Source organism: Podarcis gaigeae (genome assembly GCF_964106915.1).
Source record: "Podarcis gaigeae genome assembly, chromosome: 8".
Taxonomy (NCBI): domain Eukaryota; kingdom Metazoa; phylum Chordata; class Lepidosauria; order Squamata; family Lacertidae; genus Podarcis; species Podarcis gaigeae.
Genome location: NC_139684.1, coordinates 18,116,541 through 18,140,161, shown reverse-complemented (window position 1 = coordinate 18,140,161; position 23,621 = coordinate 18,116,541). Strand labels below are relative to the sequence as shown.

General features: G+C 47.3%; 1 protein-coding gene across 17 annotated transcripts in view; it reads right to left on the bottom strand.

Moving 5' to 3' along the window:
* The window catches only part of SAMD11 (sterile alpha motif domain containing 11), a 323,740-nt gene that overhangs the window by 81,256 nt on the left and 218,863 nt on the right, over window positions 1-23,621 (bottom strand). For 12 of the 17 annotated variants that reach the window (XM_083752516.1, XM_083752517.1, XM_083752505.1 and 9 more), the window contains one exon: window positions 14,503-14,553. The exons of the other annotated variants lie outside the window; for them this stretch is intronic. In XM_083752516.1, the coding sequence (XP_083608642.1) occupies window positions 14,503-14,553 (51 nt within the window). The remainder of the gene's footprint in view (window positions 1-14,502; window positions 14,554-23,621) is intronic. 17 annotated transcript variants of the gene reach the window in all.

The window sequence follows — 23,621 nt, the reverse complement described above, 5'->3', positions numbered from 1 at the left end:
TGGAAATCTTAAAGCATATATAGGTGCATTGGTGTCGGCATGTTCGTGTACACCAAACTTATGCAAGAAGGTATTACTTCAGTGCCTGAAATCCTGGGCAGCTGCTGTCAGTCAATATAGACAATATGGAATTAGATGGACCAATGGCCTGAACCAGCATAAGCTTCCTATATTCCTAATAAATTAAGAATTGGAGGTTCCAAATTCAATCCCAAATGGTATATCCTGGTAGGGCTGGGAGAGACTCCCTGTCTGAAACCCTGGGAAATTGCTGCCAGTCAGTGTAGACTACAGTGCGCTAGAGGGACCAAATGATCTGACTCGCTTCCTATCCATGTTAGTGAGATGTGCAGGTGTACACGTACACACACCCTGATATTTCTTTTTAAAAAACCACACACCTTGTTATTAACATTGCATTTTATAGTGTTAATCTGCCCTGAGATCTTATACTGAAGGGCAGGAAAGAAATCCAATAATAAATACACACACACACACACACACACACACACACACACACTTACAGGCATTAGGAGTCAGACATGTCTTTAATGGGGAGAAGGATGAAGAGGCTAATGGATTGAGGCAATTAACCAAAAAATAAATCAGCGTCAGGATCCTTGCGTCTCTCGCGCCAAGGCTGCCAGGCGCCTGTGGGGTCTGGCAAGATGTCGAAGTGTTAGCAGTCATAGTGATGGGCTGTCAAAAGGGAAGGGAAGGAGACAGCAGTAGTGAGTGGGGGGTGCTGGGAGGGGAAAAGCTAAGAATACAAATGAGGGACAGGGAACCCGAAACCTGTGTCAGGAACAGAATCCCAATTCAAGCCTGCAACAGACCTTTGAAACTGGAATTGGGGAGTTTGGTTCCACCTGGGGAGTGAATCTAGAGCTGGGGGTATGGAGGGTGGGGTGGGAGAGGAAAAAAATCTATTCAGTTTACATTTATAGGCAATTTAACTGGATTTGTACTTTTCAAAACAACATGAGAACTGAACACACAACCATCCTTTGAAATTTGCACTTCCGCCGAATTTTGCATTGCACTTCTCCAGCTACATAGCATGTACATAAAGGCATATAAAGTGGGATAAAGTGTGCATACAAACACAGGTATTGATGAAAACAACATGTAAAAACATGTTATTTTAGGTGAACCTGCTTTGCAAAAAATGCATGTTCTTAGGAAAAATGGCATAAATACTGATGAATTTTCGCAAGGACTTAATTAATTACAACAGCAAACTGGGGATGAAAGAGGAATTCAAGATTGCAAAAATGGGAAACAGAGAGAAACTGATAGATTTGCCCATGCCTAGTGACAATGCATCGAACAGCTTGATCCTAGCTACGTGCCCCCAAAACAGTCACTAACACTCACTGGATATTTATTTGGGGAGGGGAGGGGGTGGAACGAAAGGAGACCCAGAAAGATAACGAGATATGAAATACAATGGAAAGCCATTCCTTTTTTAAAAAAGAAAAAAGTTTTACTCATCTTGCCATCTCTTAACGATCCTTCCTCCGCTGCTGAGATCGTATTAAATTCCCCTGATCAATATAGTCGCCATAAACCTGTCCCGACCCTCTGCCCTTCCTTAACATATAAAATAAAATCCAATATGCAAAGCAAGGAGCCGTGTTGGGGCCACGACGGCAGCAGCACAGACAGAGCTGAAGAACCACAAAGACATTAAGGAAATGGACAGAGGTATCTGCCTGTGCATCCACCGGGCAAAAGCTGCAGGGAAAGGCGCTTCTACCTGGCCACTTTCAATATTACCTGTTTGGTGTGGATGGGGAAACTTGACATTGCTGGACTCCAACTCCCTTCAGCCCCAGTCAGCATGGTAAGTAGTCAGGGACAGACCCAGTTTGTCACCACTGGCATGGATACACACACACACACAGGCCGGGAGAACTCAATGGTACCCCCCCCCCGGAGGCTTCACCTGGCGCAAAACACGCAGCTAGCTCCGCATAGCTACGGTTCTGGAGCTGGAGTCCAGCAACTCGTGACCCTTCAGATGATGCCAGGCTTCAGCTCCCAGCATCCCTGACCATTGGCCATGCTGGCTGGGGCAGATGGGGATTGGAGTCTGCACATCTGGAGGACCAGAGGTTCCCCACCCCTGACCGACATAATGAAAGGCTCTCCCCTGAACAGAAAAGGTAAAGATAAAGGTAAAGGGACCCTTGACTGTTAGGTCCATTCGAGGACGACTCTGTGGTTACGGTGCTCATCTCGCTTTACTGGCCGAGGGAGCCGGCTTCTGGGTCATGTGACCAGCATGACTAAGCCGCTTCAGGCGAACCAGAGCAGGGCACGGAAATGCCGTTTACCTTCCCGCTGGAGTGGTGCCTATTTGTCTACTTGCACTTTGACGTGCTTTTGAACTGCTAGGTTGGCAGGAGCTGGGACCTAGCAATGGGAGCTCACCCCGTCAAGGGGAACAGACCCACAAATGCCCAAGAAATGTCAGTCCTTCACTGCCCTGTGCAGTTGTATTATTTTGAAGTGCAGGATATAACCACAGCAGCTCCCATCGTGTTTCTGACTGCATAGGTTCAACGTATACAGCTCACAGAGCTTTAACATACGAGTCTGCCTTTATACTGAATCAGACCACTGGGTCCATCGAGCTCAGTACTGCTTACCTTAACTAGCAGCAACACTTCAGGGTTTCAGGTGGCAAAGTCCTATCAGGAGATGCCGGGGATTGAATCTGGGACCTTCTGCATGCAAAGCAGATGTCCTAACCACAGAGCTACAACCCTTCACTCCCTTTCGCCGACTGAAATGGAATGTTCCATGCTTTTAATGAGAAATGCAGTTTATTCTGCAATGCAAGAAATGTTCCCATTTTGAATGCCAGCATGAAGTAAGTGGGAATCCCACGAAAAAGAAAGGTAGTTTTAACAGACACCCCCCCCCCCCCGTTTTACTGTCCAGCTTTTCGTTAGTTCATCTAACAGCAACAGAGTTCCCGTTCATACCAGCCTCCTGGAGTGTTGCAGCTGGCCCAGATAACAGGGCTGATTGGGCTTTTCAAGCCTCGGCTGCAAATCAAAACCATCAAATCAAACTAGATCACACGGCATGCTTTAGCAGGTTATTATATCATGAGCTTGTCGTCCCAGTGACACAGCATTATCAAAAAGCTTGCAGGAACTGCGTGCCTGGCAGAAGACTTGGATCTGGAACGGCCCTACCATTAGGGACAGTGAGGCGGATGCCTCAGGCGGTAGTGAAGTATTGGAGGGCGGTGCTGTGTATGCCCCTGTCTACCCTGTTCTCTACTCCCATCAGCAAGCCTGCTGCTTTATCAAGAGGTCTGGAATGTGACGTGAATGAAGAAGCCAATCCATAAGCTCAGAGCCCTAAGAACAGGATCTGGAGTCAACCAATTTCAGGACACGTGGCAAACCTTCCTTACGCTTGTCTCTGGAGACGAAAATGACTGAAGCGCCCCAGCCCAAGCCACACATGGCTAATTGTGACTAAATACTTTGGGGAAAATCTAAAAATATTTTTAGCACTGATGAATGAAATTTGAATACATCCATGAGATGTGATTGTAACTCCCTGTGAAACATTTTCTCTCTTTGTTATGATTTATCTTTGTTCTTTTACGTTTATAAAAGTAATACAAAAATGTTTCGTTTGTTTTGAAGCAGGCCCGCTGCCTTCAGGTGGGGTGGGAACGAACAGCCCCATTGCCAGTATTGAAGTAAAACTCAATGGCCGGCCAGTCAGCTTCGTACATGGAACGGGAGGAGGCGAAGCATCATCATCTCCTTTGCCTTACACTTAGGAGGTGAAGTTTTTCAATGTGACACTTTGTGGTGTAACTCCGTTTGCATGTACGGCAGCTGCGGCATCTCCAGGTAGGGCTGGGAATGAAGACTCCTATCTGAAGCCCCGGAGAGCTGCTGCCAGTCAGTGTGTGCAATACTGAGCTAGATGGACCAACAATTCTGACTCAGGATAAGGCATCATTTCATGTTTCTTTTCCTGTCAGGCATCAGCGGGGAGGGGGCAGGGCGTCAGCATCATTTATGGCCCAGGAATTTCTGCACTCAACTCTAATCGAGTACCAAAAGGCAACTTCTTTGCAAACAAAAAAAGGATCTTGTTGCCAAAGTTTCAAGAAGAAAAAGGGGGTGGGGATGGGTCCCGATGGTGTCACGCTTTGCGAGGCATCTATGTTATTTAAGAACGAGTGAAACAGGAGCGATGTATCAGTCAGAGCTGCCTAAACGAGAGCGAACACCAAGGGACGGGGTAGGCGTGTAAATCAGCCAGAGCCTGCGCCAGAAGAAAAATAATGATCTTTTTATGGATGCCATTAAAAAGGGAACCCCAGCCTGCTCTATAAATACTGTTGCAGCACGACGACGCTGCCTGAACAACCTTATTTAACAGAAGCTGGCGCCTAACCTGTGAGATATATGAAAGATCTCAAGGACAGTTTGACCAGGTTGGGTTGGTGTGTGTTTGTGTGTGTGAATATTGGAAAAAAACCTTAAAAAGCAAAACTTATCCAAGCTCTTCAAGAGCAACACTCTGACCTGGGTCTTCAGTCCAGGACGTGAACTTGGGAAATTCCCTCTGGATCAGCCACAGAAAATTGAGTACTCATCCCTTCACCTGGGAGACAAAAAAGGTTGCCCGGACCCATCAGACATGACATTATGGGCATCAGACACACATCTCCCTCCTCCTGAGGCAAGTGGTTGTTGCAGACAGAGGAAGTACTGAGGAACAAAAGTATATTGTGTGGCGTAGTGGTTAGAGTATTGGACTAAGACTTGGGATACCAGGGTTCAAAACCCCACTCAGCCATAAAGCTGACTGGATGACCTAGGGCCCAGTCACTGCCTCTCAGCCTAGCCTATATCTCAGGGTTGTTGTGAAGATAACATTGAGAGGGAAAAACCATGTACACTACCTCAAGCTCCTTGAAGGCAAAGGTGGTACCTCCGGTTATGCACATAATTCATTCCGGAGATCCGTTCTTAACCCGAAACTGTTCTTAACATGAGCCGTGCTAATGGGGCCTCCCACTGCCGCCGTCGTGCAACTTCCGATTGGATCCCGGGGCAAAGTTCACAACCAGGAGCATCTACTTCTGGGTTAGCGAAGCTCATTATCTGAAGTGTTCGTAAGGAAGATGGTACACAACCCGAGGTTCCACTGTATATAAATGCAATAATTAGAACGCAGCATCCCTGCACATTAAGCAGAAGTACAGGAAAACGGATGAGGAACAGTCAACCACCCGTTCTGCATGACCCCAATAAAAAGAGCTGCCTGGATGAGGTAGGCAGGTGTGAGGACAGTGGAAAGGCAGTGGAGATCGAACAATGAACATGTGGGGTGGGGGAGCTTGGTAACCGCAACTCCACAGGCCCCAGGCATTTGTGACACAACGTGGCACCAAAGCGCTGTTAGGCCCAATGCCAATGATTCTACCACAAGGGCAGAAAATGGCAACTCAGAGATGTGGAGTGTGCCAAACTCGAGCTGTAGACTCACCAAGCAGCCAATGACTGATTCCCTCATGCTCAGTCCGTCAAATCTAAACTTTTCTCCCTCCCTCAAAAGCGACAAGTAACAGTGCGGATGAAGAAGCAAGAATATGGAGGCCCAAATGGACAAAGCAGCTAAGGGGGTTGGGGGGGGGGAGGAATAGGGGAAAGTCTGAGGGGAAAGAACTGAGGGTGAAATGCTAATGACCCCAAGAAAGGAGATTTTTAGGTCCCACCCCTATTCCTGTAATTGTAATATGTTTTATCTGTTTTTAATTCTGAAGTTTAAATTGTTGTAACCTGCCCTGGGACCTGATGGTGAAGGTAATAAATCTAGTAGTAACTTTCACTCATAGGGTCCCAAATGGGGGGAAAAGCAAAGGTGGAAAAAGACTACTGAACTCACAAATCAAGGCTACAGATGAGAAAGAATTTAGTAAGACTAAAGGACAGCAGGCAGGGTTGGTCTGGAGAGAGGGATGACTCCCCACCCTCCGCCTCTTACCCAGGGATGAGTCAAAAGCAGCCTTTCTCAACCTGTGGGTCCCCAGATGTTGTTGAACTACAACTCCCATCACCCCTAGCTAGCAAGGCCAGAGCTCAGGATGATGGGAGTTGCAGTCCAACAACATCTGGGGACCCACAGGTTGAGAACCGCTGGTCAAAAGGATCCAGAGGACCCTTCCAGTAGTAGGAGGCAGCTTACCTATAAGGAATGCCCTGGGGCAACATTGGGCAAATTAACATTAATGTCTGCCCACTTCCGCCTCTGGCCCTGCCCACTCATGTGTGGTGCAGACCAGGGTTCAAATCCCCAATCAGAGATGAAACGGATAGGAGTGACCTTGGGCAGCCAGAGTTGCTCAGCCTATCCTATTTGACAGGACAGGATATTCCACCCTGAGCTCCTTGGAAGAAAGTTGGATGAAAAAGTATGAGGTCCCCAAAATGTTGCCTGGAAGGGAATGCGACTGTCACACTGAAAAAGAGTGGTTCCCTCGCTGCGAGAAGCCAAGTTACAGGGAACCAGGCAGAGGGCCTTCTCAGTAGTGGCACCCGCCCTGTGGATCGCCCTCCCACCAGATGTCAAAGAGAAAAACAACTACCAGACTTTTAGAAGACATCTGAAGGCAGCCCTGTTTAGGGAAGCTTTTAATATTTAATAGACTACTGTATTTTAATATACTGTTGGAAGCCGCCCAGAGTGGCTGGGGAAACCCAGCCAGATAGGCGGGGTATAAATAATAAATTTATTATTATTATTATTATTATTATTATTATTATTATTGAAGAGCTTGCTGGATCCAGGCAATGGCCCATCCGGTTCTCACAGCAGCCAACCACATGCTTACCTGAAGCCTGGAAGCAGGACCTGAGCACAAGAGCCCTCTCCCTTCCAGAGCACAGTCATCATGGCCAACAGCCATCGATAACACCATCGATTTGCCACCCCTATTCTAACAGCCTCACATTCTCGTACAACCAAAAGGATTAACACCCTCTGGCTGCGGTGCAAGGGATGATTCGCAGTAAGAGGCTTCCCCCAGATATCCTTGGCTTTGCACAGACCAGCCTGAAGGTGGGAAAGGCCTTGAGCCAGCCAGCAAGGTCAGCCCTCTCCAAAACTCCCCGTTCGGTAAGACCAGGACCTCTGAGTCAGCCGAAAGAAAGGACGGTGATCTGAGAGAAGCTGACAGCTCAACTTGATATGAGACAACCCCCCCACCCCCCCGTTTCACACTTATCGCCTTGCGCACAGCACGACAAAACCTCCCTAATCGCTCGCCGCATGGCCAATGCCTTTCTTCGCCGGTCGATGGCGGGCAGAACAGCCCCGAGAGGATAAAAACCTGAAGATGAGCAACGCAAGGATTTGGGTCAAGGCTCTCAAGCCTTGCAATCGAGTGTCTAATCAGCGAGCAGTGAGGGCAGCGAGACAGGGAAGGAGCAAATGTGCCGCTGCAGCGCGCAAGAGCTCTCCGGTATTGAACAGAGGGGCATCGCGGCCTGCCGGGAAGCCGCGGGGTGGTTTTCATCCGAGATGCTCAGATCAGCCTTGGGCAAGCCAACGTTAAAGTGAACAGGGCTATGCAGCCCACCAGATCTAAAGAGCACCTCCTGCCTGCCTGCCTCCTTCCAAGTTATTCTAATGTCAAGCTAGGGAGGCTGTAAAAAGGGTCCTTTTCAGGTCTGCTAGGCTTTGGGATTAAGCACAAAAGCTTCTCTTTTGTTCAGACAGCAAGTGCCTAGCTAAACTACAGCACTCACTCCCGCAGGAGGCAGCAATGGCCACCAGCTTGGACGGCTTTAAAAGAGGACAGGCAAATCTATTCAAGAAAAGGCTATCAATGGCTTCTAGCCACAATGGCTATGCTCTACCACCAGTGTCGGAAGCAGTATGCCTCCATGTGCCCATTGCCGGGAAGCAAAAGTGGGGAGAGTGAGAGCAGGATGCTGGACTGGGTGAAACAGGCTGTTGGCTTGATCCAGCAGTCAGGCTCTTCTTAAAAGGTAAAGGGACCCCTGACCATTAGGTCCAGTAGTGGCCGATTCTGGGGTTGCAACACTCATCTCGCTTTATTGGCCAAGGGAGCCGGCGTACGGCTTCCGGGTCATGTGGCCAGCATGACTAAGCCGCTTCTGGCGAACCAGAGCAGCGCACGGAAACACCGTTTACCTTCCCGCCGGAGCGGTTCCTATTTATCTACTTGCACTTTGACGTGCTTTCGAACTGCTAGCTTGGCAGGAGCAGGGACCGAGCAACGGGAGCTCACCCCGTCGCAGGGATTCGAACCGCCGACCTTCTGATCGGCAAGTCCTAGGCTCTGTGGTTTAACCCACAGCGCCACCCATGTCCCAGGCTCTTCTTAGATTCATCTTATTCCATCGGATGGGTTTAAAAGGCGATGAGATAAATTCATGAAGAATAGGGCTATCGGTGGCTGCTAGTCACGACAGCTGGCTTTTACCTCCACCGTTGGGAGGCAGTAGACTTCTGAATACCCGTCGCTGGGAGTCACAGGTTGTGGCACCAGTCCGTCTCGGGAGACAATGGAGGAGTGCTCCTTCGGGTGTGAAGTCAAACTGTTGGAAGGTTGCAGCACCTGCTGTGGTTTTTAGAGAGGGCCCAGTGCAGTTGGTCCAAGAGGAAGGTCCAAGCGTAAAGAGCAACTTTGTTTAAAGGAACAAGAGGCCTTTTTTATTGCAGATGTACATCTCTGCAGTGTCTGCTCCTTGCCAGAGTTCTGAAGGACTCTCCGTCTCCCCCGCTGCCCCCCTGCTGTCTATCTCCATTGGCTTGCCCGCCTCGACCGCTACCAGCACCTATAAATCTTCCCTCTCAACATCCATCAAGCACCTGTGTTATCGATCATCCCCTGACCACAGCGCAATGTGGCTATTAATACAAAGACTCGCTGACAGGGCGACATGAGGGGCGCGCAGAACGAAGAGGCACCCCAGCGGACTTCCAAGCTGGGGAAAACGATCAAGGGTTCCCTCAAAAGAGGCGGCTTGCAGTTGGTAAATGGTGTCCCCTTGAAAAATGGCCTGGCTGCCCTGCCCCTTCTCCCCATGGAATATGCAAGTGTGGAACAGCCCCAGATGCATTTCTGCAGGACACTCTTGGTTCAAGCGGGGCAATGGTGAGGCCAAAAAAGGTTTGACAACATACAGCAGAAGTTCAATGGGCATTGCAAAGCTGGCCTAAAGTGGGTCGTCCCAAGGGCAGCCCAATGTTCACTTTTAAAGGCAAAACAAAGAGAAATAGAAAAGGGGGTGGGGAAAGAACATGCCTGCACTGATCATGTATACCAGTTCTATACTAGTCAAAGTGTCATGACCTCCCACCCCCCCCACCCCAATTCCTGGGAATTATAGTTTGGTGTGACTGCTAAACAAAACCCTGTTAGAGATCCTCTAAGCCAGGGGTGTCCAACAGGTTGATTGCGATCTACTGGTTGATCGTGGGGTGTCCCTGGGCGATCGCGGGACCCTGACCCCCCCCAGAAGTTTGCTCAGAAGGCTATGTGGCCCTCAGGCTGGAAACAGCTCCCAAGATGCCCCAGAATTCTTCTGCATTATGAAAAGGTTTTTCAACAGAAAGAGATCCTTCGGCCTAAGTACTCAGAAAAGCACATGGAGCCTGGAGGTGCATCAAACAGCAGCATCTCCTCCAGAGATTACTTCTTTCCTTAACTTTAAAATACCTTTCAAATTAAACAACATGAGTCTATTTAATGCTTTTTCTCCAGCTATTGCCTGAAAACCACACAAATGCACCAATGACGTGTGTTTGTGCAGGGGGACGACAACACCTTTCACTCGCCATAATACCACCTTCCCATGACGGTCTGTTTTGATTGCCAGCCGCCAGCAACCGTTTCCTTGTTGATGTTGGCCTCACCTACAGGAAGAACGTCCTGGTATGGCAGCTGAGCAACCAGCACGAGATATCAAGGCAAAGACAGCCTGGGTCTGGCTTGGTCTTTGTAATGTCTTCTTTTAGGAAGATGAGTATCAAGAAAGAGAAAGAATCAAGACACCCTGGATGAGGTCCTGCAGAGCCAAGCTTGTGTGTTCCAGAGAGCTAAGAACGCACCTGAAGTGTTAAATAACGTCTGTAAAACAGGTTGTGACTAACACACACACACGATAGCTGGCATTGATCCCGTTTTATCTTTTTAAAAAATCCTTTTTAAAAAATAATAATTGAGTTTATATCCCACTTTTATCTCCAAGGAGCTCAAGATGTGGCATGCATGCCCATGCCTGCCCCCCGCCACTCCTCATTCAATCCTCACATCAACTCTGCAAGGTAGGCTGGGCTGAAAGGTAGGGTCTGGACCAGGGTCACACACAGTGAGCTTCATGGCCAAGTGAGGATTTGACCCCTGGTCTCTTCAAGTCCCAACCTGACTCTCCAATAAAAGTACGTCAGCCTAAGAGACAGTGGCACGTCCAAGGTCATGGGGGTAGATACAGAGTAGATACACTGACGTTAATGGGCATTACTAAGATCCACTTATTTCAGTGTGTCTACTTGAGTAGGACTTAGCAGAACGCAACCCACATGGCGGGTTTCACGGCTGGGTGGGGATTAGAGAACAAGATCCCAACACCTATTCAATGCTCTCATCAAATTTATCACTCTCTCTGTATGCCAAGCTATGCCAATTGTCCCACCCGGCCTTGGCATGTGGCCCCCAGATGGTTACCCAGAGGGAAATGTGGCCCTCAGGATGAAAAATGTTCCTCCCCTTGTCCTAAAGGTATGAGTAGAAAGTTGAAAAGTTCTAAGATCAGATCAAGAAGCCAATACTATTAATATACTGAAGCTGGCTCTTGTGGATAAAAAATTATTTACATAGAGAATTCTCTACATAGAGTTGTAGAGTTGGAAAGGACTGTGAGAGTCATCTAGTTCAACTCCCTGCAATGCAGGAATCTTTTGCCTAACGTAGAGCTCAAACCCACAACCCTGAGATTAAAGAGTCTCATACTCTACCAATTAAGCTACTCAATTTGAAACAAATCCAAGATGCAACAGCTTCCCTTCCAGTTCTCTTGTAACTTCCATAGTCTGGTGCTGACCTAACACCTAAACACGATTAGCACTAACCAGAATTTGTCATCTTAACTGAAGTTCAGAGCCGCCCCCACCACCATACACAAAGTAAAGCCACAGCTAGCTCAGCAAGCAAAATCCTGCCTTCATAAGGTGTTTATAGGGAGACACCAACAAGACCCCTGCTGTCCCTTTGTAAACAGAGTTTATAGAGGTAGAGAAATCATATTATCCCTGGCTTGAAACCCATTCCACCACCTCAAGGATCACCTTAACACTAGCCTTGGTTTCCAAACCTACACTGAGTCCATAATTTTGTCTCTTGATACAAGGGGAAATACTTAAGGCATGGCTTTTAGGTGAGCTTCCCATAGGTTATCTGGTGGGATGGTGGATGAGATGGGGCTTTGATCTGATCCAATGGGGCTCTTCTTATGAAATTGGAGATTAATGCTTAGCCACAGTTAATAAAAACCAGTGCTATGGTTGCAAAGGGTTAATGGTACTGTGACCTGTCTGTACCACCAAAGGGTCAGCAGCCCCACAGTAGGAATGGAGGAGCAATTAGTTTTGCTGGCATTTTAATAATCTGCACTTCTCGAACCATAACATGAACAGAAATACAGTTTCCTTCAGAATTTGCAAATTTTGCAATCCAGCCAATGAATGTGTACAAAAATGCATTAGAGGGAAGTATAAATAAAAATGTGTGTATTGGTGAAAACAAAAGACAAAGGTAGGGAAGATCGCTGAAGTCAAAGCTGCATACAAAAACGTGTTTATTATGAGAAATTCACACTAGAATGTGGAAATGCTGAGAAACTCCATTTAGGAATGGAAAACAAGCAACTGAGAGAAACTGAAACTGACCACCCTGCTTCTCAGTTTCATAACCTCTGTCCTGTCCTACCCTTACCAACCAATTAAATGTTTTAAGATCACACAAAGGGCAGGTTTGACAGATGTGGTGATGTGCCACCCACGCCACCATTCCCGTCTACTGTCTCACCCGCCACAGATAAAACATGAAACATGTGTCAATCAGGCTAGAAGCACAACTTTGAGCAGCTGTTCCTTTCTCCTTACGCTTGCTAATTTGGCCAATTCTCCCTTGCAAGGAGCCTTAATTCTAGCGAGAGCTAACCCTGCAAATACACCATATACACATTTAGCTTGCACCACACAGAGCTACAATTCCCAGCACCCTAAGCAAACTATACCCCCCAGGATTCTTTGGGGGAAGCCATGTGTTTTCAATGGCACAGCCATGAGGAAACCTTTTACTTGTGAAAGTGATCCAGGTATGCCTTTGTATACTTGAATGCCCAAAGCTTGTGTCCTAGACTATGTACACGTGCACTTTTAATTTTTTATTTAGAACAATTGTCCCCAGCCAAAGAAGGCTCCCAGAGCCACTTACATAAAAGCAATTAAAACAGCTGACATAAGCTGCATACACATCATTCATTTAAAGCAAATTTAAAGTGCATTGCTTCCCTCTAGGAACTACAGCTTACTCCTCAGATAGCTAAAATGCCCAGCACTACAATTCCCAGGATGCTTGTGGCGGGGGTGTGGGGGTGTGCTTTAAATGTATGATGTGTACCCACTTATAAGACCCAAACGATTAACTTTGGATTCACAAAGCAAAAACAGGAGTCCTCAAGTCTACTAAAGATGCTCAGCTCCCTGAAGGGCTGGGCTAGGTGTAGCCAATGTAGTGCTATAAGGTGTTGGACTCCCAACTCCCATCAGCCCCCACCAGCACAACCAATGGCGAGGGATGATGGGAATTGTAGTCCAACAAATATGTGCAGATCATTACTTGGCTATCTCTATGCTAGGCCTTCGGACTACAAGCCCAACTTGGGATCCTGACAGACACTTTGCTTGTTTTTTTTGTTTAAGTGTTGGGGAAGTCTAAAAAGGGGGAAAGTATCACCATTTTGATGCTTGGGGGGAAAAAAAGCTTTTAACGATGCTTAAAAAAAGAAATAAAGGGAACGGCACCACATGGAGCCGCTTCTTTAAAAAAGATAGAGACACACACTTAAGGCACTACTATATCAGCTGTGTGAATGGCTTCAAAGTACTGAAGAGAAAAGATTACCCTGGAGACCTCAGGAGACTGAAATATTTCCCCTTTCAGGAAAGGGAGGGGGGCGGAAGGAACCTCCCCACCAGCGATGGGGTTTTGGCGTCGAGAATGCATGGGACCTGTTTGTATCTAATTAAACATTCTTTCATCAAGGACAACCGAGACAGCAACTCCAAGGTGACCAGACTGCTTAGGGGGGAGGAGGCAGGGCACCTTTGCAGACTTGGAAAGGAAGATCAAAGGAAGGAGAGGAAAGGAAGGCAGGTAAAATCAAGTCAGGCTGTTCCCAGACATGTTGCAAAGGGCAGAGACAAGACAAAACAACCACAGGCGTGTAAGGTAATAGAGTATGCGTGACATAGTGTGGGACTAGTTCAGGATAATGGTTAACCTCGGAGGTAAGTTGCCTCTGGAAAAAGACCTCAGTGAACCTCAGGGTTTCCTGAATCCGATGCCCTCCAGATGTTTTGGTCTACGATTCCCATCAGCTCCAGCCAGAACAGCTGGGAGTCAACATCAATGGAAAGGGGTGCCATGTTGGGGATGAAAGACTAGCTTACACCCCAACCCACCTCACATCCCAGAAATACCACCTACCTAGAATAGACGGAGGACTAAGGATTGGCTTGTATGTGTCATGTGGCTGAACTGTCAAACCTGCTGCTTAATGCTGGGTGGTGAAATGAGGGGGCTTGTTTCAGAGCAGCAGTGAAGTTGCCTGAAAGGTTCAAGGGTGCTTAAGAATGGGTGGCTGACATTTTGTTTTTGGCCCCTCTTACAAGGATGACATCTCCTCCTAGAATGTCCCAGGTGTGCTGTCTATCCAGGGGCGGTGGGAAGAATGCTGGCCTTGATTTGTGCCTACCAGCTTTTACCCAATTCATTTTAGAGGGCAAAAATTGACTGTGTGACTGGGAGGTATCGCCCCCCCCATCAAAATGGTGTTTCAATTAAATGAAAAAGAAGTAAAATGGTGTTGCTAGAAAGGATAGTTTGGCTGCGTGCTAAATCAGTCGTGTGGATCACTTCAGCCGTAACAAACTCTGCAGGGGTCTATGTGACTCAAATTCTCTACCTTCCCAATTGCAAATTACCCTTTTCTGCATTTAAGTATAAGTTTTGATTGCCCTGACGAAGACAAAAAACGAAAGCGGGGAAAAAGAAGGAAAAGCAAGAAACCCCAAATCACAGTCGACCCCTACAAGAACAGCCTTCCATATTTTTCAGTGGTACCCAACAATCCCACCCCCAAATGCATCGTTATATAAACTCTTGGCCTACCATACAAAGAGGGGCCCCAAAATTGGTACCTGCAAGAGGTCTCACGGAAAGAGATGTTCAGATCCCAATGTGCATGTATCCTGTTGAGAGAGGAGGAGGAAGGGGGAAAGGGAGAAAGAGAGAGAGAGAGAACTTTCAGTTGCAGGTGCTGAATAGGATGTTGCAGCTCAGAGAAGCTCAGGCTCACAGACTAGGGGGGTGGTAACACTCCCTCCTCTTGTAACCTCTGTCTAAAGTATTGTGTTCACCCTCTCCCACCTTTTCAATGCTAAAAGACAACGTAGAGTGTCTATCTGCACAGACATTTGCCACAAACCACTGTTTACCTTTAAACCTGGGATGCAAGCAAGTTTCAGTCCCTGACCTGAAACTCTGTCTTAGAGCTAGTCACAGTTAATGTTGGCACAGAGGTAGCACAATACTCTAGTTAATGGTTTTTTTGGGGGGGGCGGGGAATCGGGTTTGAAGGAGGAAAGGAACAGAGGTGACTGGAGCCTACTGAGACTGGTGGGGCAGAAGGGAGGGAGCCTCAAAGTAGGTGGAGCCAGCCAATGTCAGGTGGAGCCATTGTTCTTCCTGCCAAGCTGTCAAAGATTGAGAACCAGGAGGAGGAAGCCAAGGGCCATCTCCAGGGATGGATGCTATGAAGAAGGAAGGTGTATGGTGGCTGCTAAGGGCAGGCTGAGGTTGGTGAGGAAGTGCCTTGTTCATCCACTGCAAGAAGGAGAACAGTGAAGAAGTAAGGCACTCCTGACCCCTTCAACTATTAAGGGACCAGGAAATGTTATGCCTTCACCAGTACTGCTTTAAAAAGCGAGCTGAATAAGCTAGCAAAAAAGCACGTTGTAAAGAGAGCCCTGTTGCTGGATCAAGCCCGTGGCCCACCATAGTCCAGCACTCTGTCCTCACAGTGGCCAGTTAGGTGCCTGAATAGGAAACCCACAAAAGCAGGATCCCACCTAAGATTCCCAGCAAATGTATTCAGAAGCACAGTGGATAAGGGAGGCTGGTGGTAGCGAGAGATCGTGTCTCAAGTAACAAGATGATCTTCCAGGAAGGAGAAGAAGCCGAGGCCTGCCATGTATTAAGGAAGCCCAAACGCTGCCTTGCACCACACACACACACACACACACACACACACACAAACCCGGTCACACTCTCTCCAGCTGTAAATAAATCATTAGCCCTTTCCCCGCCTCTGAAATTAATTCTGCATGTTCCGCCCGCAAGCTGGAGAGACAAGATTCCAGACAAGAGGCAGCCTAAATTTAGATGCTGACAAGTGACAGCGGATGAGATTTCCCCACCCCCAGCAAGCCTCTGAAGGCTGCCTCAGGCAACCTACTTCATTTCAGATTCAGATTCAGGATCAAGTCCCCAGGTGGGATGATGCTCAGCCCCTGATTGGCTACTCACCAGGGAAGTCCAGGCACAGTAGGGCTAGAAACACAGGGTGCTTGCGTTACAGAGTCAGGTCAAGGGTCCCTTTAACTTAACATTGTCTACACTGATTGGCATCAGCTCTCCAGGCAAGGGGCATTCCCAACCCTACCAGAAGATGCTGGGACCTTTGGCAGGCAAAGCAGATGCTCTACAACTGAGCTAAGGCCCGTCACTAACCAGCTGATGAATTTCGATCTCCAGACTGGTTTCAGCTCCCCTCCACTTCCTCCACCCACCAGATTCTGGGAAACTGTGACAAGTCTCCCAGTCCGTCTACCCTGTCCTGGAAAGACTCCTTTGTAATTTCGAATCTTGGCTTGGCTTGGCTGGAGCTCCCAGATCATCATTTTCTGCATGGGAGTTCTAGAAGCTGTGGATTCGCTTTCAGGCTTAGCTCATCAGAGGCCAAACAGGAGGACCAGAGCACAACAGCACGCTCCCCAATTGTGAGTCCCCACTTTTAAATGGCTCAGGACTCCAATACCTCAAGGACCACCTCTCCCTATATGAACCAGCCCAAACCCTGAGATCATAATTTTTTGTGTGCCTCCTCCACAAGAGGTCCAGAGAGTGGCAACAGAGGAACGGGGCCTTTTCTGCAGTGGCTCCCCACTTGCTGAATGCTTTCCCCAGGAAGACTCGCCTGGCATGTTCATTGCATATCTTTAGGCGTCAGGCAAAATCATTCCTCTCTTCCCAGGCCTTTGGCTGATTAAACAATCTATGGCCTTTTAAACTGTGATGGGGGTGGGTTGTTTTCATTTGTTACTATGTATTTTGTATTTTTGTGTTTTTATATTGCAAACTGCCCCGTGATCCTCAGATGAAGGGCGGTATGGAAATTTAATTAATTAATTAGTCATAAAAAAATAAATAAATACATTCCCAGCAAGTGGTCTTCAGAGCCATGCTGCCTCTGGCGGGAGAGGGAGAACATAGCCCTAGTGGCTGGTAGATACTGACAGCCTTATCCTCCATGAATTTGTCTAATCCTCTTTAAAAGCTATCCAAATTGGTGAGCATCACTAGATCTCATGGGAATGAAAAAGTCATTTATTTTATCTCGTCTTCATTAAGGATGCAAGAGAAGCCTGCTGATCAGGCCAGTGGCTAATCTAGTCCAGCATCATGTTCTTACGGTGGCCAACCAGAAGCCTCTAGGAAACCAGAAAGTGGGACCCAGCAAACAAACAATATTGTCTCTGACCACGGAGGCAGAACATAGCCTTCCTGGCTATTAAGCCATTGATAGCTCTCTCCTCCATGAATTTGCCCAATCCTCTTTTAAAAGCCATCCAAGTTGGTGGCTATCACTGCCTCTTGCGGCAGGGAATTCCAATATTCTGCTCCAATGAGTATCTCCCAGATCTAGCATTATGAGGAGCAGAACGTCAGTCTATCCACTTCCTCCACACCCTGTACTATCTTACACACCACTATCAATCCTCCCCTCTTGCCCGCCTTTTCTCTAAACCGAAAAGCCCCAAATGCTGTAACCTTTCCTCACAGGGGAGTTGCTCCAACGCCTTGAACATTTTTGGTTGCCCTCTCTCTGAACCTTCTCCAGCTTTCTACAATATCCCTTTTTGCATGAGACGCCCGTTTCCCCCCAATAAGGCTTAAGTGGGCTCAACATCAAAGCCGGCTTGGCTAGCATCAGAGTCTATTTTGCAAAAGAGAGAGAGAGAGAGAGGTGAAATTAAGCGCTGCAGTGAGGAGCGCATATTCATAACTTGGCAACTGCAGCTATCTGCGGAGCTGGATAATTAAACACCCATATTTAAACAAATGAGTAGGTAAGAAATGAAATTAAATCCCAATTATCTTCTATCTCCTACCCCCTCTGCTGTCCTCTTCCTTTTCTGGGTAGCTTAACCAAGCTCTGGCTCTGTTGTCGTCCCCCCTTTAGTTTCTATGGTGTTATCTCCAATTAGATTTCTGGGGCTAATGTGCGTTTCGCTTTAGCGGGTTATTCATTCAATTGAAATCAAATTACTAATAATTTGCAAGCTATCAAGCTGCACGAGTCGTGTATTTGGGTGGGTTGGAGGGACCAAGAAGGCTCCTTATAAATTACTAATAATTAAATGGGGGGGGGGGGAGAGATTTGAAGAGGGGGTTAGAATGGGGTGGGAGCTAGAAGCAAACAGCAGCAAGGCAGCTGCTGATGCTCCCTTTCTCTGCTGCAACCTCCCCTGCCCTTCCTCTAACACACAATCAGTTATACAGGGTTTAATAAGGAAAGCCAGATGTGTCCCTCAACAACCAGAGGCAAGGCTTCCTCTCTGCTTGGAAAAGGAGGGGAAGCAGAAGAAGGCCTGGGAAAGGGGCCACCAATCGGTGATAGGGCATTTGCTTTGCATGCAAAAGGTGCCAGGTTCAAACCCCACTTGCATCTCCAGGCAGGGCTCAGAAAGCAGCTTGGAGGGAAGCTGGCAATCACTGTGTGCAAAGACAAACCAAAGGCCTGACTCTGCAAAAGGCAGTGCCCTCTGTTCCCGGTAGTTGCTGGCATCTGTCTGTCTCGAGAGACCATGGAAGAATGTGCCATAGGAGCAGGGGTGCGGAATATGTTCCTGTGTCTTAAGGAAAGCTCTTTCAGCTTAGGGGTTGCGTGCCAACTTTGCGTATATCAAACACAAAAGTACATAATAAAAAACAAAAGCAAACCAATAATCCATATTTTAAAGGAGATAGGATGCTAGCCAAAGGGCTGGTTGAGGTGGAACATTTCTGTCTGGCACCTAAAGGTGTATAATTAAGTTGCCAGCTGAACCTCCCTGGGGAGAGCATTCCACAAGCAGGGTGCCACTGTGGAAAAGGCGCATTCTTGTGGTGCCACTCTCTCGTGGAGGAGGCACACGAAGGAGGGCCTCAGATGATGATTGCAAGGTTCAGACTGGTTCATCTGTGGATAAGTGGCCTTTGAGGTATTGTGGTCCTGAGCCATTTAAAGCTTTATAGGTCAAAATCAGCACTTTGAATTGGGGCCGGAGACTAATTGGCAACCAATGCAGTCAGGCCAGGATCAGCATTATATGCTCAAATCATCTTGCTCCAGTGAGCAACCTGGCCATCCGATTCTACACTAGCTGAAGTTTCCAAACCATCTTCTGAGGCAGTATACCGCATTAGAAGATCCCGGGTTCAGTCACTGGCATCTCCAGGTACAGCTGTCAGTGCAAACAATACGGAGCCAAAAGGACCAATGCTCCAACTCCGTACAAGGCAGCTTCTTCTTCTTTTATTTTTTAAATAATTAAAAAACATGTAAGAAACATGCGTATCAATAAATAAACATGAACTATAAGCCAATACAAAAGTGACTAATTGTTCATCCTATTGACAAAGTTACAATAGACAACCTGGCATTTGCTAAGAAAACCAAAAAAACAGACACAATAGTAATTTGGGTCCTCAATCCCATAGGTCTCTCATAAGTTTCCATGAGTTTGAGGTAGCCTTCTCGTTTGATTGTACAGGAGCATAATGGATCTTCCTGGCAGCTTCTCAAGAGAGCAGATGTAGCTCTGGGGCAGAGCATCTGCTTTGCATGCAGAAGGTCACAGTTTCAATCCTCAGCATCTCCAGGTAGGGCAAGGAGAGACCCATGTCTGAAACCCTAGAGAGCCAATGCCAGGCAGTATAAACAAAACTGAGCTAGAAAATTCAGTGGCCTGGCTCAGTATAAGAGAGACTTCTAGACCCCAAGTGTTGCATTTTAAAGTGCTGTAACCCACTCTGAAGGGTGGCGCTGTGGGCTAAACCACAGAGCCTAGGGCAAGTTCAGAAGGTCAGCGGTTCAAATCCCCGTAACGGGGTGAGCTCCCGTTGCTCGGTCCCAGCTCCTGCGAACTTAGCAGTTTGAAAGCACAAAGTGCAAGTAGATAAATAGGTACCGCTCTGGCAGGAAGGTAAACGGCGTTTCCCATGACCCGGAAGCTGTATGCCGGCTCCCTCGGCCAGTAAAGTGAGATGAGCACCACAACCCCAGAGTCGTCCGTGACTGGACCTAACGGTCAGTGGTCCCTTTACCTTTACCTAACCCATGCTGAGACCTTATTGAGTGAATGGTGGGAACTAAAATAAGTTGTTATTATTTCCTAGAACAAATCAGTTGTATGTGGAAGGATGGCTAGTCAACATTCCTACTGTTAACAGACGGACAGATTGATTGATAGTACATAAAATATATAGATATAATCAGACACATTCAGAAATCTAACAGGCCAAGGTGTTGTTAGGTTCTTAAAGGCCCAAGATGCAAATCTGCATAAATAGACAGAGTGCCTCTGGGAAAGTTTAGATGACTCACTGAAACCTGTGCTTTTCAGCAGGTATGCAAAAAGAAAAGAAAAGAGTTTAACAAGCAGATAAGAAAGGCAGGAGATCTGCGTTTATAGCCAGCTAAGTTTTCATCAGAATAAACTCATCAAAATTAATGCACACAAGTTGGTCGTGTCCATTAACTTCAACAGGTCTACTAGAACAAGTCTGGTTGGAGATATTGGGTTGTATGCAATGCTAGCCCTACTCAAGGGTAGACCTATTGGAAGCTAATGGACATGATGTAGGTCCACTGTAGGTCTGCTCTAAGTGGGATTTAGCTGGAGCACAAGCCTCAGGAAAAAGACCACAACTTATACCAGCATTTTCACCCATATATGCAATTTTACACCCTTGTAGATAGTTTCTGTGTGTAATATTTGTTGGATAGCCGAGTGTCAGCTCGCATATTATTTGACAGAGTGCGAATCTGGAGAGGTTCTCATTACTCCACCATCCCTAACAAATACCTAGGTGCTTTTGCTCTCTGGGGCTTGCCTTATACAAACTCAGAAAAAAATGTCCCTTTAGCTCAATACTGTCTACACTGACTGGCAGTGGCTATCCAGCATTTCAGGCAGGGAGCCTTTCTCAGCCCTACCTGGAGATGCTGGATATTGAACCTGGAACATAGCTGTCAACTTTTCCCTTCTCTTGCAAGGAATCCTATTCGGAATAAGGGGATTTCCCTTTAAAAAAGGGAAACGTTGCCATCTATGACCTAGAACCTTCTCCATACAAAGCAGGTGCTCTACCTGGCTCCCTTTTAGGAAGGCATTTCTCCCAGCACACATTCAGCCTCCCCCTCTGTGCTGCCTGCCAGTTCCACAGCACAATAAAGTAGCCATTTCCGCTCACTATCAAATCTAAGTCCTCATTAGACCCACTGCCGCTTCCTGGCACTCTGGATCAAATCCAGCGCTCGTTTCCCAGACGGATCTTAAATGTATTTTATTTATTAGGGTGACAGTCATTACTATGAAGCGGCGGCGGCAGCAAGCAGCTGTGCTGGAGGAGGAAATGTCAGGAGAACACCGAAGGGCTAGGCTGAGGAACAGCATCACTGGCAGGGAACGCAGTGGCAAAAGCCCAACCAGAGCTGCACCTAGGAAGCTGGGCCCTTGAATGGTGGTACAAACAGGCCTAGAGATTTCTCCTTCCCACTGTCCCAACAACAGCACCTCTCTATACTACTTCTTCTTTAGCAATCACTTGTAGCAGAGTAGGACTGTCTTCCATGAACACGGTCTTAACAGTGAGTCCGTAAGTGACTGTGGAGGCCAGTTCTGGATCCACACATCCTTCCACAGTGGGGGCATTGATAAAGGGGAGGGTTTGCCAAACGTGCCTTCCTCTTAGCATGTTTCTCCCTTTCATCCTGAGTTTGAGTGTCTTCAAAGTCTATGACACCTTTGGTAAAGGCAAGGGTCATAGGAACATGCAAGCCCACTCACCACAGCAAGGTGATGATCCAGTGAGTGAGACCACTCTATACATAGGGATGGGTGAACACACCAACTTTGATTCCTCTTGATTTCTCATTTTTCCAGTCTTAAATTTAGTTCTCCACACTTCTACATCAGTCTACAGTGTTTTGTTGTTTTTGAAGGCCCCATGAAAACTCATCAGTATTTTAATGCAAATTCCTAATACTGTTGTATGGAATTTTGCATAATATACATTTTAGTTTTGCAAAAGGGGGCAGATTGTCTACCTAATAGAACTACTACTTTTAGTGCCCAAGTTTGCTTTTTCCCTCTTCCCTCCCTATCCCTCTTACCTTTAGTGATTTTTTTAGATTGTAAGCCTGCAGGCAGGGACTTGTCTTGCTTAACTTGTTGTATGTAAGCTGCTCTGGGACCCTTTTTTGTTGCTGAAATGCAGGGCACAAAAACACTAAATAAACTGATTGACTGATCAATTGTAGGGCAGGCCCTTCTGTCAATGGAAGATAAATCCCAGACCTGGGCATCTTACGAGTCTTTTATCATCATCATCTTTTTAAATTAAATTTCTATACACCCTTCATCCAAGGATTGTGGGGCGCGTTTAAAATATAAAACACAAATCTACGTAACATACACTACCATGACGACTTGCAACAAACACACACATACACCAGTGGGTAGATGGTCCCATAAAAGCCTCAAAAGAACAAGTTTGGCTGGAGATACTGAGCTGTATCCAATGCTAGACCTACTTGGGAGTAGACCCTTTGGATGGTAATAAATATGACTGAATGTAGGTACATAAATTTAAATGGGTCTGCTCCGAGGAGGATTTATTTGAGCATAATTCTCAGTAGAGATTCCTACTTACGAAGGTTGCCAGAGAAGATGGGAGCCACAGACCTGACCCACACCCTGCCCCCTTTGCACACAGCTGCGTCCCACAAGTGCCAGAAACATGTAAGGAGGGTGGGGGAGCAGGGATGCAGAATGGGGGGTGGGGGTGGGAGAATGGGGGCTGCTTTGGTTTGAACTCCAATCAATTAGAGAGGCAAAGAGCAGCAGCCTTCAGGGATGTCAGAAATAGATTTCCACTTAAGAGCACCAGGGATGCGGCTGACAGACTGACAGCCCCAAACCATTAAAGCCTTCACGGAGGTTGGCAATTTTGCTATTAGAAGATGGAAGTCTGGGTAAGAACGGCGCGGTGACCCGGTTCACTGGAGGCAAAGTGGAAAGGAAATGGGGGCAGGGGAAGGGGGGAAGCAGCGGAACGGGGGAGGATGGGGGGGCGGACAGAAAGTCCCCCCCCCACCGCTAAACCACAGAGACACTCAGCCCATCAGTCAAAATAACAGCAGCGAAATGAGGGGAATTCTAAAAACGTATATCTGACCCTCCCTTAACCTCATCCATCAATCTTTCCACACCTCCCTTGTTCCAATCCGTAGTCTCTCTTCTCAACCCTCTCCCCCTCTCTTCTTCGAATTTACTGCGGGCTGTACGGACAACTCCCAGCACATTGGCGGGACACCAATAAAATATCCCAGCTACCCCCGGAGCTGTTTTGCCTGTTCAACCCGTGAGACTGCTGATTTAAAAGAGCATTCCCCACCAGCCACAAGCCAAAAGGACTTTTTGCCAGTTTTAAAAGACGTGTTTTGGTTGCGCTTCTTCTTGCTGGTAGGGGCACTTGACGTCAGCTGCAGGGGCCTGAACCGAAAGGTAGATTTCTCCACAAGTGGCTGCTAGTCGCTGAAGACCGTTCCATCAGATTCCTATTCTGTGGGCTAGAGTGAAGATCATAGGCGTTCAAACACACAGACACATAGGATACAAAATGTTGGTCCACTTAACGCAAGCCAGAGGCAGAGAAACTATAGGGGACGCCAAACAATTGTGGGATGCCAGTTGATGAATCACAAGTGAGG